This window comes from Toxotes jaculatrix, chromosome 16 (assembly GCF_017976425.1).
Source record: "Toxotes jaculatrix isolate fToxJac2 chromosome 16, fToxJac2.pri, whole genome shotgun sequence".
NCBI classification, from domain to species: domain Eukaryota; kingdom Metazoa; phylum Chordata; class Actinopteri; family Toxotidae; genus Toxotes; species Toxotes jaculatrix.
Genome location: NC_054409.1, coordinates 12,410,999 through 12,426,975, shown reverse-complemented (window position 1 = coordinate 12,426,975; position 15,977 = coordinate 12,410,999). Strand labels below are relative to the sequence as shown.

The following is a 15,977-nucleotide window of genomic DNA, read 5'->3' as shown; positions in this document are numbered from 1 at the left end:
ATGTCATAAAAAACGTCATAGTATAGTATGGCGTTTTTTTCGGCCAAAAAAAGTCAAAAAAAAATTTGACCTCAAAATGTCATAAAAAACGTCATAGTATAGTATGGCGTTTTTTTCGGCCAAAAAAAGTCAACATTTTTTTTTACCTCAAAATGTCATAAAAAACATCATAGTATAGTATGGCATTTTTTTCGACCTCAAAATGTCATAAAAAACGTCATAGTATAGTATGCCGTTTTTTTCTCGCAAAAAAAGTCAAAAATTTTTTTGACCTCAAAATGTCATAAAAAACGTCATAGTATAGTATGGCATTTTTTTCGACCAAAAAAAGTCAAAATTTTTTTCGGCCTCAAAATGTCATAAAAAACGTCATAGTATAGTATGGCGTTTTTTTCGGCCAAAAAAAGTCAAAATTTTTTTCGACCTCAAAATGTCATAAAAAACGTCATAGTATAGTAAGGCGTCAAAATCGGCCAAAAAAGTCAAAATTTTTTCCGACCTCAAAATGTCATAAAAAAAAGTCATAGTATAGTAAGGCGTCAAAATCAGCCAAAAAAGTCATACTTTAGTAAGGCCTCAATATGTCATAAGAAAACATCATACGACGGCATAATAGTAAGCTGAACCTACGGAGAGATTGTGTGGACCGATTTGAATACATGAATAACAAATGGTGGCACAACAGATGTGTAAATTATGAATAGTTTTTACTTTAGATTAAGGAAAATAATATTTGCAAAAAGATTTTTTATGAATGCCTGACAAATCATCTGTTAAACGTGAATAAACAAATAGTGGTACAGTGGGTTGTTTTTAACACATCTACACTATTTCACCAATAATTTCCTAATAAGATTGATCATATTGAAAATTAGTTGATTATGAATAAATCAAGTATAAACGATGTTGACACAGCATTTTTTATAATGTCTAAATCATATATAAACATTATAAATCATTTATAACTTAAATTGTTTTTTCAAATGTATATAAATGGTTTATTCATGATTAATTATCTACTAATAGCTTATAAATGTCTTGTAACTTAAGTAATAAATGATTTAAGAATCATTTATAAATGTGTTTTGTTCATGATTAGTTAACTATCTACTAATATCTACTAATAGCTTATAAATGTCTTATAAAGGATTGTTATTCTAAAGTGTTACCAAAAAGAATTACAGTACACATTGTATTTCTTCCTGTAGGTGAATTGGCTAATCTCAAAGACACTGAAAAAGATTAGTTGTGGGACAACCTGTCAAAACTTACTGTTTTGTCACCAGCAGAGGGCAGCATAGCACCAAGAAACAGAAAACTTGACTACATGGCACAGTTTCACTTTTTTGCACATTTACATCTAAAGCAGCATGTAAAGAAAAGTTAAAAAAAGTACTTTAATGTGTTTTTAGCTTCATCACATCCAGAAATAAAGATACGTTTCTCAAAACTAAGGACAGCATTGGAAACAAGTGAAATTATGTCAATTTCATTTGATTTTTCAGTCTTTTTAAAAATCTGCATCAACATTTACACGCATCCATGAGATGATAATTGCAGTAAAAGCTAGGCCTTATTACTCATACTCATATTTTTGCAAGCATAATGTGGGCAATTATCTGCAGCTCACAAACACAAGCACGTGTGACTGAGTGAGCACCTGAAGGAAATCCACCCTCTTGCTGTGAGCAATTAAAATTTCTTTCTTTATTTTAAATGATCTTAATAAGTTGTAAGTAAGTGCTGAGCCATTTCCCACCACAACAAGTGGTGCGTCTCACACAGTTAACGTCCCACCACATCCTCTCAAATCCATCTCATGGCACATTCTGAATTTGCAGGAAAGTGCCCTGGCGGTGAATATTTCAAACTCAGTTTGGTTCACTTCAGACTGACTGATTGGCTCTACCCGGCCTACAGAAACTCTGCCACTGAAAATAGGTGCACAGGCCTTTGGGTGTCATTTCCGGTTAAAGGAAAGGCTCTGTGGCCGAGCAGCAGTATCACATATATTTAAATAAATTTACATATTCGTAATGTGTATGTAGGGAAACATGACTGAATCCACTCATGTCTGACCGGGTTCACTCGTGCTTGCAGAGGGTGTGAGAGAGTTAGAGAGCAGGATTCATAACTCATGAATTATGATCCTTGTGTGTTTATGCCTGGATTGTATGTGCTGAATCCATGGATGGTTCTTCCATCCTTCCATGCAGCTCTCAGTGCTTCCTACAGTTGGGCTGTTTGTCAGTTGGATTCCTTTCTCCCTGCAGCATTTCCCATGGCCCCAATGCTGCACCCTGTCAGGTATTTAGAGGTCTCTGTTGTTTACTCTGCACCTGTGCCAGCTCTTTGATGTGTGCGTGAGGACAGGCGAAAATGCAAAATGGACAGCCACAACAGCTGCTCTTCTCCCCAATGACCGCCACGTCCCGGTCTATGGGGGAGCCTAAAACCTGCAAACACACACACACAGAAATGCAAGTGTCTGTGTGGGGTTAGCCAGTAGTGCAAAGAGAGAGTGAGAGTGTTTGACAGAGAGCACAGTTCAGAATTCATATCACTGCAGAGCACAAAGCTCCCTGTCTGAGGAAAATCATGTGCAGCGATAACTGATTTCACAGTACACTTTTCTGGTCATAGCATGTTGTCATAGGTCTGACAAGTAGCATGTAATGCAAATGCAAATTAAAAGCATCATTCCAATTTGTTTTTGTTTTTTTCTTAAACAAATGGGTTTTATTTTTAGAGTTAAAAAAATAATAATTTCTAATACTCACGTTTGCTGAAATCTGTGGCAACATCACACAAAAAAACTGCAAAAACATCACACAAAAACGTTAGATGGGGCAAGAAACTTGAGCAGTCAGATCAGATTTGGAGGCCAATTGTAAAAATTACCACCCAAACTGTCAACTACAAAATTGCCATAGTCTTGCACTCACAAGTTTTTTTTGACCAAATGTCAGATTAGTACCAAAGTCTTTGAGTGCAAACCCTTAAGGTTTCACCTCCAAATAAAAAGGTTTTGACTATGTAAACGTCTTATATGTAAGCTGTATGGTGATGGCCAAAACTGGTAACCAGGTTGTAAAAAAACAATGTGGAAGTTGCTTCCTATCTCATCTGTGGATTATGTACTTCCTGCCAAATTGCTTTCTTATCTTTGCCACTGTCTCTCTTGAGATGACTTTTCATTTTTTTTCTATCTCTACATCTGTTTGTCATTTCAGTGGTTTTGTTCTGTGCCTGCCATTTCTTCTATTTTCAGTTTGCCTGCTGGTCTGTTCCTAACCCTGTTCATTACAATAACCAGTTGCTTTCCGTCCATTAGTTTCTGCTCTTATTGTGTGCTCTCTTCCTGTAAGACATCCCATTGCAAGTTCTCAGAATAATCTGTCTCGCTACAAATTCATGTGACCGCGCTTAGCTGATAAAGTCATTTTTTTTTTATTTTTCTACAAAAATATTTTACATTAGAAAACACAGCTTAAAATATACACAGTCCACTTGGTTTTGCAATAACTGCTGAACCTTTAAACTCAAATATATCAGTCTATAGGTAAATATATCTTTACAGCAAGAATAAATCCCAGGGCCATGTTGAGACTCTAGTCTTCAGAAGGAGCATGGGGTGTGAAGGAAATTGTCCAACAGTCACAAAAAAGCTCTATGAACTCTATAACCTGATCAAAGCATGTATAAAATAATATTTGAAATAAAATATTAAACAATCAAACAAACAAACAAAACAAGAGCAGGGAATGCTTCTGACCCAGAGGTGAAAATAATGAACCCATGGAAATATGTTCATGGGCAGCAAGTTCCCCTCCTCAGAGTAAAGAGTTTTAGGCAGGGAGACTGGTGCTGAGTCCATCCACCTACTCATCAGTGCATCCGTCTAGCTTTCAGTAAGAAGTTTTCACACTGTCTGCAAGAGTCTGAGCCAAGAAATTCATTCTTATCGCAAGGACTTAAGTCAAGCTAGCTCAGACCTTACAAACATGGATGGATATGTGTGGACTCTGGGGTTTATTAACAGCTTGGGGCTTGGGGTTTATTTCCCCAGTTTTTAAGACACTGAATACAATGGAGGTTAATGGACATTGTTTGTGGTGCACACAGCAATGAAAAGTTACATTTAAAAAAATCAACAGCAATGTGAAAATGTTTTCACTGCAATTACTTTTTAACATAAAAATAGTCTCTATGAGTTCTGTGGATTATCAAGAGAGTAACACTGATAGATTTTTGCAAAGACAGATTACTGTTAAATTTTCAAATGTTATTTTTCAATGTGCTGCACAGCACAAATTCCATCCACCTCCGTTGTATTGGGGTGGAGGCAGAAACTGTGACATAAAAACATTAACCATCTGCATACCACTAGAGCAGGGGTCGGCAACCTTAAATACTCAAAGAGCCATTTGGACCATCTCCCACAGAAAAGAAAACACCCGGAGCCACAAAACCCTAAAATGAGACTGCATATATCATTTTTTACCTGTATGCTATGTATAAAAACTATAGTGTGTTGCATTTATGAAATCAGTGAACCGCTACAGAGAACATGAAATTTTATTTCTGCGTGTAACAAAAACATTTCGAACTTGGTTGATGCTTACTTTCAAATAAAATACTCAGTCTCTATTTGAGTCCTCCTCATATTTATTAAATAAAAATCCAAACTTAAATTAGCCACCTGCAGCGAACTAAAAACACCGTGCTGTGCTCCATCATCATTTTATCGCATGTACTGGAGCATGCAGTCAGTTGTCAACCTGAACAAAAAAGGTCTATTTCACTTAACAATGTGAAATATATATTTGCAAAATAATATATATATATTTTTAAAATTTCCAATTAAAATATTTATTTTATCAGGTTAATGTGATTTTTGCTCCAGAACCTCAGCGCACAGGGTGTGCACATCAGGACTGTAAGCTGTTGTCCGTGAAACTTTTCTTGGATTTATCCATCGTTTACCTACCGGGGGTCAAAAAGCTCAATAAATCTTGCCGCCGGGTGTCGCACATCGGCGGTTGTGATGCATATTTTGAGCGACAAAAAATTAAAAACTTTTTATTTAATGTTAAAAGATCATCATAATCTTCAAATTTAGAATTACATTTAAAAACGAACGATTTAAAAATACATTTAAATGAAATACTATATCTATTATTTATTTTCCAAAGTCACAGGGGGCCACAGCAGAGGGATGAAAGAGCCACATGCGGCTCTGGAGCCGCGGGTTACTGACCCCTGCACTAGAGGTAAGTGTGAAAATTGGATTTTGTGCAAATTTTGGTGAAACCACCTTGTAATAAAATACCAGTTGTAATACTGTAAAATAGGCAACAGTCTATGTGTTGGTGTGTTGTTCACCTTTGCACCTGCCTATAACCCAGGATGCGTTTCATCTGTCTAAAGGCATTGCTGCTGCAAACTTGCTGGCCATGAGTAGAAATACTTGCCCCTTTTCCTTGAAGAGATGAGGCAATTTGAATTTTAATAAAGCATTGTGAGAGGGCTGATGCCTGGAAGGAGTACTTTAGTTGGCAGTGCCCACCAAGTGACACAAAATAAATAACATCAAAATTAGAGCAAAAAGATACCAAAGTATAGAATAAGAACAAAATTTTCCAGTCCTTGGTTTAACTCTGTCCACTGGCCCTCCACCAATAAGCTCAGGAACTTTGTCCCATGCTTTGGCATCATAGCAGTTCAGAGCGGAGGGCCAGTGAGAGCGTCCAGAGAGACGGCAGCAGCCAGATGGGAGACAGGGAGGGGCGAGCGCCCAAAGGCGAGGCTGTGTCAGAGGTGCAGGAGCACACCTCGTACCCATTCTCTGCGTGGTCTGGGTGATGGTGCACATTGACTCTCGTCTCCGTGCTTTTGGGCTCTGTGTCCGGAGAGTCCGACTGCATTTCGGTGCACAGCAGCCAGTCCTTAGCGATGAGTCGGGGGTATCCCGCCTCCACCTCCATGTCGCTGCCTGGCACTCGCCAGTACTCCTTCCCCTTGAAAAAATAGGACGAGCCTTCGGGGGGAGAGGGTCGATATTAGTGCGGAAAATAGAAAACGAGTATATACTTGATTATTTGCAAAAGCTACAGAATTGTCTTTGGTCTCATCTGAAATACTCAACAATCACAGAAAACATAAAACATCAAGGGCCTTAATTTCGTGAGCCAGTGATCCAGAGTGTAAAGTGTTTACAGAATGTTTAGTGATTTCATACTGTTATTACCTTACTCCACCTGTTTGAGACACAGTGAGCATAATTTGATACAGGGGTGGATTACAGGAGACGTGTATCAGTGGGTGTACATAAGCACATTCATCATGGAAAATCATTTAACTGCATTTGACAAGGAAGCCCCCATCAGTTCAGACTAGCATGGACTTTTTTTTCCCTTGAGAATAACATTTTTAAATTTTGTATAAACAATAGCCTTTCCTTTCCAAACAGCCTTTGTTCGCAAATGTAAGCTAACCGTGAAATGGTGTTGTAAATTTGGCAAACGGAAACAAATACAAAACATTCATTCTGACTGTGTAGAAAATAGTATCATTGATTCAGTGTTGTTTCCTGTAAAAGTTATATTTTTGCTCCAGTGACACTCTCCTCACTGAAAAAGTAGACTCTGAATCTCAAGGAAATACCATTTCACAGATGCAAATTTGCACCTTGCTCAACGCGTTAACATAAAAATGGAGTCCTTAGTCTACTGACACAAGACTAGTCTTGCAAAAACCTGCAAAAAAAAAGACAAAAAACAGATGAGAAGTTGGTGTTCCTGCTGTTTGGTTGTTCTTCCAACATGGAAATAACAGCTAAGCTGGCACACATCAGTGTTACCAGTCATTGTGTTTCATTTTTTATTTTTTTGGGTTGCTGTTGCTTGCTTGTGGGACTGTGATGATTCAACCAGGGGACTCTGATAGATGATGTGAACCAAATTTAAAGTGGCAGACGTATCCTGTATAAACATGGATGTCATGCTAAAAAAACCTGGGTTGTATCCAATAACTTTGCCGGTGAGAGCTGCAATATTGAACACCCACATTGGAGGTGCCTGGGAGAAGCAGCAGCGGCATGCACAAACAGTCCTTAAAATACACCCTCTGGATAGGAGGTGTATTTTGTTTTGCTTATTAGAGAAATTTAATTAGTTCTAATTTAATTATATGTTTTAATGTGCACATACACACATGTCCTATTTGAAGAATAAATAAGCAAAACATTCCAGGATTACAAACATAAAAGGCCTTTTACATACATCAAGGCTCGTGTCATTTTGTAGGGTCTCTGTGGGTGTGTTGGAGAGCACAGATCACAGCAATGCCTTAATCACGGCGATCACAGCGACACCATAATTGCACCGTGCCAATTGATCGTTACTGACACACCCCTACTGCGCCTGTCCTTTCACTTGAGGATATTTAAGTTAATTAGAGTCACCAAAATACTAAATAGGTGCTGGCAGAATAAAAGGAAAAAAAAAAAAAAACTAAAAAAACTGCATCCTATGTGCTTCTGATCAAAATACCACTGTGCAGGGACAAAAGCCTCCAAAATGCATCGCGTGTCATTGTGAAAAGCAGTTTTTGTGTTCATCAGAAGTGAAAAATTTTCTGATATTAACATGTTTTTGTTCTTAAATGCTTGTCACACAAAATCTCTAGGGACTAATAGAGTCTTATTCTGTCATATTGTGCAGGGATGAGCCTTGCATCCATCCAAGTGCTGTGGGAAGTCAGACAATGAGATGAGAGGAAATAAGAATGAAAGACATTCAGTTTTGTTCTACATAAGTCAAGGACCTGTGCCCTGAGTGGAATATTTACCAAAGAATATTGGCGAGCACTACGTTTGAACATTACTTCCTAAGGATTTAATAGCAATGTATTGTCTGAGTGGCACTTTAAACTATACAGAAGGGTGCAAACTTACAGCTTCATGGAGGCAGCTCTTTACTACATTTCCTATTCATGCCGTGGCCTTGATATTACCTCTCAGACATAATCTTTTCCAAATAAGGCCTTCAGTCGTTGCTCGCACATAGCAACTGAATGCCACTTTGTCTCCTTCAGCTGCTCTGTTTTCCACAGACACCAAAAGTCCTAGAGCCTTCAAAGTTGGTGAATACATTTCGAATCTCAACACAGTCTAATACCTCCTCAATCAGTTTGAGAATACAGTTTTCTTAAGATTCTTTTGACTGAAGATAAATCATGGCCATGAAGAACAAATTAAGCTGATAACAGTGGGTCCTTCCTGTTTGTGTTTCTTAGCATTATAAGTTATATAGGTTAGTGACTTTTTTTTTACAGGTCGTAAAATATTATATAAAGTGTGTACTAAGAGCCAGAACCAAAAAGCTTTCAGAAATGGTTCCTATTAAAGATGTAAATCTATAAAAAAAACAAATACACAAATTTTTACATTTATTTCCATAAAAAATAAACTAACTTCCCACTGTGGGCCACTTTATCTTTTAGAATATGGCAATCAAAGAGGAGTAAACAATGCATTTACTGGGGACTATTTTCATTTTGATTAATACACGCTAGTTAGTATTTTGCGGTACAATGCACATGGGATTGACTTACAATAAAATTATAGTTCCCAGTTCTATAGCAGTGAAGGAACACGTGACTAAGTGCAACGGTGTGGCTCGCTGATGTGTTTTTAATAGTTTTAGGACAACAATGGAGCTACACGGCAGAGAGGAATAAGCTATGTCAGGATTTGGCTACACAGGCAATTCTTGTTAATAGGATTAATTCACTGTTGGTTATGGTCTCTTCTGGGGATTTGCTGACAATAAGACAAGTTTAGACACAGAAAATTCTGTCTCAACCGGTTAACCTCTTGTGTTTCCTCCAAACACTGAAATAGTAGAAACAATCCGAGGACTGTTTCAGTTCAATTGAAGTTCAGTTTACTTTTGATAAACAGGACAGACCATAAAACCTTTACTCTAAAAAAAAAAAAAAAAAGAAGGAATCACTTCTTGGCTTTGTGACAAAAGAGGCTGTAACTTTGACTCTACTACAGCTGGTGCTGTGGTTGTTGACAGGTTTATGCGAACTTCCTCTGCAGGTTAAAGAGAATATTCGTGCCTGATAAATTTCATTTTCCTCCTAATGACTAAAGGGCTTCGCTATTCCTGGATGCCACAGTGATGTCAGTAGCTATGATTATTACCACCATTACAGCTGCATTAATACTCTTTATGCCTCTTCAGCAACCATTCTCTATAGTTTTACTGCCTTTCCCTTGTCTCTCTGTGAGTTCTCTAATTGTCCTCTGAGTCAAGCCATCTATCTTTGTAACATCTCTCCTGTTTCTTTCGTTGTCTTTACTGTTTTTGTCCTCAGGTGCCCCCCCTCCCCACTTATCGCCTCTTGTCTGGATTCACCTTCTCTTCCTCTTCTCTCACATCCCTCCGAGTATTTCTTTTCTATTTTCATAATGAGATGTCACCATATCTCCTCTCTCCTTCTTGCTGTCATATCACTCATTTCTCTCCCCTTGTCTGTTTCTGTCTTCTTTTCTCTCTCTGTTCATCCTGAGCTGGTGAAACAAACAGAGAACAGGCATTGATGTGGCTCCATTTCCCCGGCCGCATGGTCTTTGTACGTACGCTTGTGCATGTAGGTTTCCAAGTTTACCCTTTCAGGCTCAATGGCGGTAATGGCCGGGGGTGAAGCAGAGTCAGGACTGTGCGATTGACTTCTTCTCTCTCTCTCTCTCTCTCTCTCTCTCTCTCTCTCTCTCTCTCTCTCTCTCTCTCTCTCTCTCTCTCCCCCTCACACATGCACACACACACTAACACACACACATCAAAGAGCTTGGAGCAAGACCTCTGAGTCCACAAGCTCAGAAGACAGAACACAGACCACTAAACACCTGACAGGGAAAGAGCTTCCTTGCATTCACATGCTACGGGGGGGATTAGGGACATCCTGGCTCCCACTGAGAGTGGCCTCGAATTTCAAGACTCAGTGTCCGTTTTTCTAAAGGGTATTTTTAAAATCTTGCACCACCCAGAGCCTAATATATACACACAGCAGCCTCACTGAAAAGAAATGTTGCACACACTTCCTCAAACAAGTGGCGTTAGAGCATTTTACAGCTCTCATTAACATGCATACGAGATCAGAGGACTGTAGCTATGGTGCTTTGATGGAAGCAGGCCTTGTGACCTTGACACTCAGCTGCTACAGTGGAGCTGCTCGCTGTGATTACACTGGGTTAGCTCCAAGGTTTGAATGTGTTTGACTGTGTGAATGTGAAGCAGAGTGTTGGCAGAAAACACCATGTGTGCTACGTCAAAATAACAGATAAAGGTTCAAAAAAATATTTTGACATATGAAAAAAAAACAAAAAAACAAAAACAAAACAAAACAAAAAAACAATCAAATGCAAATGTGCCTCTAATCTGCATACTGCAGCTATGCCAACAAAGAAATTGTGCATGGATGCAGCCAGGGACTGCCAAAACAAAATAAACTCAAATAAAATAAAATGTTACAACAGAATGCACTGTATAAATGATTGAGAATACTGAACTATGGAATATATTTTTTTCAGGTGCAATGTCTTATCTATGAGCTACAGAAGTTAATTCAAACCAGTAAATAATTTAATTGGGACTCAAACTTTTTTTTACGTGTGGTAAGATTAACAGTGTCCACATGTTACATATTGACATATTTTCACAGTGACAATACTGGCATGCTAATGTTTAGCTGGTATCATGTTTAGCTACTTTCCCTGCTTAATTTACTGTGTTTATTGTGCTAACATTTGCTAATTACCATTAAAAGGACGGCTAAGCCTGATGGGACTATAATTTGTTTTGTAAGTATTACAAATCATAAACCAAAGTATTGGACACATTCAAATTTTGACCTGATCATGGGGTTAGATTACCAGAGTTCTTACAGTTCATCCTGAGGGGAACAGGAAGAGCTGTACCAAATTTCATGTCAATCTATCCAACAGTTGTTGAGACATTTTAGTCAAAACCGCAAAAGAAAAGTCATGAAATCACCAAAAGTCATTAGGATGGATTCTCTAGGGACCATGAATGTATGTACAAACTTTTGTGTCAATGCATCTTGTAGACGTTGAGTTATAAGTGAAAACCCTGACCTGCCAGAACCACTGGAAGAAATGTCAGTGGACCACCAAAGTCATTAGGATTCATTTCCTCAAGGGCATTATGGATATCTGTACCAAATGTCATCGCAATCCATCCAACAGTTGTCAAGACATTTCACTAAAAAGTATGTGGACTCACACTGTCATTCCCTCAAGTCATGCCACAAGCATTGCTTAAAACTAAAATGTTTCACTGCTCTTGGGAAGTTGCCTCAGAGTAATAATCTGAGCCTGTAAAACTTAATCCAAAACTTGAAGCTGCATGTTTGCTAACTTGCATAATTGTTCCATCCTTGTCTCATATTTCTCTCTTAGTTCATTCCTCTCTGAGGATTTCCTCTGAGAAGGATATTGCACGGTCTTGCCTTAGGCACCATAAATACCAGAGCTACCAGTGGTCTGATGCTCTGGTGGAGTGTTTCAACTCTATTTTTCTCTGAGAAATGCAATCATTTATCGCTGGAAGAAACAGACAGTGGTGATTCATCATTTCTACATTGAATGTAATCAATCAGAATGTCTTTGTAATCAATTTTTAATCAAGACAGAAGAAGTCAAAATACCTCACCGACTTCCTTCTTCACACCCTTTCACTCTGGGTGATAGATCACTTTTGGTGGTACGGATTTGATCATTACTTTGTGGAATATTGAAAAAGTAGTAATACAGCTTTATTATCACACATTCATTTGTAAGAAGTTCTTTAAAGCAGCCTCAGTGTTTTTGAAACAGAAAGAGACAAGAGACACCTGCTTTTGTGTTATTTTATAATCTTACCACTGTCACATACTTTGTCTTTTATTGTAAAGCACGTTTCAGCATTGTGCAGTGGAAAGGTGTTATAGAAAAATGTTTAATTATGTATTTTATCTTTAGCTCAAGAAAGAACAATTTAGTTTCTAACTCTGTAAAGGCCTCAGTAAGCCTTGTGGGTTGAATGACTTGTAGTCCAACCACACCTAGCATATAGGCTAAAAAGTCAAACCCCCCTAGTTTCACACCTCTGTATGCTGTATTTGTGACTGTTTCACAAAGTCAGAAAAACATGTTGGACACTGTTAAATGACCTGATAAGCACATTTTTGAAGCATACTGACACTTTAGATGCTAAAATAAAGCTTTCAATTTCAGCCCTCACCTTTAGTCTCAAACTTTGGTTGATGCAAAGAATGAAATCATGAATGTCATGGGTCAAAATCATTCTTTTACTGATTCTTTTACTCTTTTTACTCTATTTATGGTGGCGGCTCAAAGGACCTAGAAGTCAACACAACCTTTCTTTTGAGGTGTGCTGGGGGGTACCTGGAGATTTCCCAGGAGGAGATACAGAAAGTTTCTAGGGTAATGGATTTCATCTCGTGCCAATCATTACTGTGGATGCTGATGAAATCTCATCTCTGCATTTTCAGTTTTGAACAACAGAAAGAAGAGAGTGCTACTTTTTAAGGCTACTCACCATCCGACCACCTCATGGCATCGTCTAGTTGTGACGGCAGGCCCTTCCAAAGCGTGCTGTCTTTAGGGTAGCCCAGGTCCATTCGCCTCAGGTGGTCATCATAGCGCCAGTAGTGGTTGTCCTTGAAGAAGTAGGTTTTGTCGTTGTGTAGCCAAACAAAAGCTGCATCCACTCCTTCCAAGGGCAGGCCAAAGTCACTGATTGGACGAGGGTAACCTTCTTCCACGATATTGTCTTTAAACACCCAGTACTTCAGACCTGAAGAGGGTGAACACAGAAAATCTACTAAACAATCAATAGTTTTAAACATCGAACATAGCACACGGTGTATGGTGATAGATGATACATTTGAAAAGATGAGAGACCTGTAAGATATGTAAAGGGCACTCTCCTGAAATAAATGAAAAGGATTTGCTCATATTTTTGATTTGCAGCCAGTGACAAACGTTCTCTTCCAGGAAAGTTGTTTTAACTTTTTTATCAAATCATGCCCTTGTTTCAGCAACTCTGTTTTTTTTTTCTTAACTCAATTAATAACTCTTCTGTCTAATCTTAAATAGAGGAAAAATGCCACAGTCTCCTTAAGAGACCCAATCGCATTGTAAGGAATGTGTGAACTGTCTCTTTTTTCGGGCTCTTTATAGTGTAAATAAATCATATTTGAAAAAGTCAGTGGGTCATCTGCAGTTTTTTTTTAATGTTCTGGATACATCGTCACTTAAAATACAGTGTGTACTAAACTATGCATATTCAAACTATAATATTTATTTAAAAACTATTGAAAGAAAAGAAAATCCTGTGATTTTAGATCCCCACTGGCTCTATTGAAACAGACTCATTCCAAGATTTGATTATTTTGTTTTTTATTTTTATTTTTTTGTTTTGTACCTTTGAAAAAGACTATTTTGTGGTCCCCAGGCCTCTCATACACAGCATCCACACTGTCCAGATTTGTTGGGAGGCCCCTCCAGAAGCGATGGATTTGAGCAGGACGCAGAGACACCAGGTGCTTCTCACGGGTTAGTCTCCAAAAGTACTTCCCTATAAGGAAAAGAAGAAGTTTGAGTCAAGAGGGTGGGCACTATTCAGGACACTGACAACACAATAATAATAGCCCTGGTGGCCATTTTTTATGAATTCCCTATGAGGAAACAACATACAACAGCACAAATGTTAATAAATCTAATGAACAACAATGTGGTCTCTGGTCAACAATATTTTATCAACAGCAACCTGCACTTTTGTATCTTGATCAAAACGCATGAACCTTTTCCTTTTATCTACAATTTTTTATTGTACTTTGTATTGTACTTTGCACATATACTCAAAAATGTGATGTGAATGTCAGACAGTGTCCAAAATGTAAGAGGCTGAGTCAATTAAATAGTCTCAAAAAAAAAACATTCAAAAGACAAAATAACTGTAACAATGTTCTATAAACTTTTAACGTCAACTCTTTTAAGTTATATAAAAGATTAAAAAGGTTTTTAAAAAAAAATGCAAAACGTCAGTTAGAGTTCAGCATACTTTGTTAACACTGCTGCTGAAGGTATGCGAGTCTGCTTCTTCTGTTGTCAGTGGGAGGCTTGGGGTCATCCCTCCAGAGGGACAAGCATGAAAGCCTGATGTAATTTTTGGACTGCAGTCTCTCAGCGGGGCTCAACTGGCTCAGTCGGGTGTCTCCAGCTACCACCCCCCACCCCTTGCTTTCTCTCTCTCATCCTCATCCCCTTTCCCTTTTTTTCTCTCCTCACTTAATTTGCGCTTCTTCCTCTTATTTCCGCTCATTTAGCTAATTTCTTTTTATTTTTCCCACGCAGCTCTGTAGCTTTGAGTCTGTCTTTCTCCCTTTGTGCCGCTGTACCTTTGAAAAAGAAGGCCTCTCCTCGTATCTGGGCCACTGCATCAAAGTGACTGGAGCATCTGTCTGGGGCATCTCGCGCCAGCCTGAGAGACGTGAAGAAAGTAGGAGGAGAGAAGATTGTAAAAAGAACCTCTTGGTGAAAACTGGACATTTATAACACTTTAACTCTTTAAACACCACAGACAGTGCTGTCTCCAACTATGACAGGTTACATATCATCTAAATTACTTATTACATACAGTATGTATAAAAATTAAGAAACTTTTATTTGACATAAAACCAAATGGAAGTTGTTTGCTTTAAATGAGATACGCGTTGATCCTGTTTAGCATTTTTTGAATGCACTTTTTGTGCATTCAAATGTTGTTCACACTTGTCCTGCCCTCCACTGTGACTGGGTGCCTGTGTATGGATCAATGAAACCAAGCTTTCCAACCAAACAAAAGAGGAGATGCTATCACGCTGACACGGTGAGGCTCCTCTGTGCATTTTCCCCCCGAAGTTTATAAGTGATTTAAAGCACTGATGTGGCCGGCCTGCCAATGATGAAGCCATTAGCACCACGGGGCTGTGAGTGGGAGCCCGCCAGGCCTTATATTACCAACAAAGGTCTCTATTCAGAGGTCTATTAACACTACACCACTGCTTAGTGGTCAGTGCTGGTGCCCTTGTCAGGCCTAATCCAGCTTTTTCACGCATCATGACCTCATGGAGTTAGTGGGAAATGATTAACGAAGCCAGTCTGGGTCTGAAATTGTGGAGCAAAAGATGGTTAAATATCCCACCACTGCCTGTTTGGCTAAGGCATCCTTCACAGTGCTACCTCAATGTTTCCTGATGTGTGTGTGTGTGTGTGCATGCATATGTGTGCTTTCTGAAACTGCTTTAAATCGCAGATCTTCAGAATGAAGATATTTTTGTGAAGTCTTTTTGGGGGCCTACTATGTGGTTAGTACTTGGTGGTTTGGGTGTGTGTGCATTCAAAATACATAAGTAGACAAAATTAAGTCTAATTATCCTTGATAATCTAAAAAAAAACACCAAAAAAAAAACATGCTGATAGCCGTCCAACTTGCTTTAGGGAATTACTTAATTAGACGGGCAGGCTACCAAACTCAGACTCGGCCCTTTGCTAATTTGCTTTGCTCATGACTTGATATCAAGGTCCAAAAAACTGTTTTTTTTTTTTTTTTGTTTGTTTGTTTTTAAAATACAATAAATGTTGAATATTCCTGCATGGATTCATGATATTGTTTGTGTGAAAAAAGTAACAAAATTAAAAAACAATCATAATATAATTATGCTGATGTACAGGGAACCATCAGAAACATAGAAATCTCTATAAGGAAATTCAATACAGTTACCCTGCAATAAATACCACCTACGTGAGACCTATTAAAAGTAGTGTTCTTATAGATGCAGCTGATTTTCTGTTATTACCTTACCTTCAGTATAGCCCCATTTTTTATGACTGTGTAAAC

General features: G+C 38.3%; 1 protein-coding gene across 1 annotated transcript in view; it reads right to left on the bottom strand.

Moving 5' to 3' along the window:
* Positions 1-4,604: 4,604 nt before the first annotated feature.
* The window catches only part of mmp17a (matrix metallopeptidase 17a), a 61,285-nt gene continuing 49,912 nt past the window's right edge, over positions 4,605-15,977 (bottom strand). Inside the window, exons 7-10 of the mRNA XM_041059619.1 lie at positions 14,497-14,579; positions 13,521-13,673; positions 12,633-12,890; positions 4,605-6,040 (exon numbers count right to left, since the gene is read on the bottom strand). Coding sequence (XP_040915553.1) covers positions 5,715-6,040; positions 12,633-12,890; positions 13,521-13,673; positions 14,497-14,579 — 820 coding nt within the window. The 3' untranslated portion in view covers positions 4,605-5,714. The remainder of the gene's footprint in view (positions 6,041-12,632; positions 12,891-13,520; positions 13,674-14,496; positions 14,580-15,977) is intronic.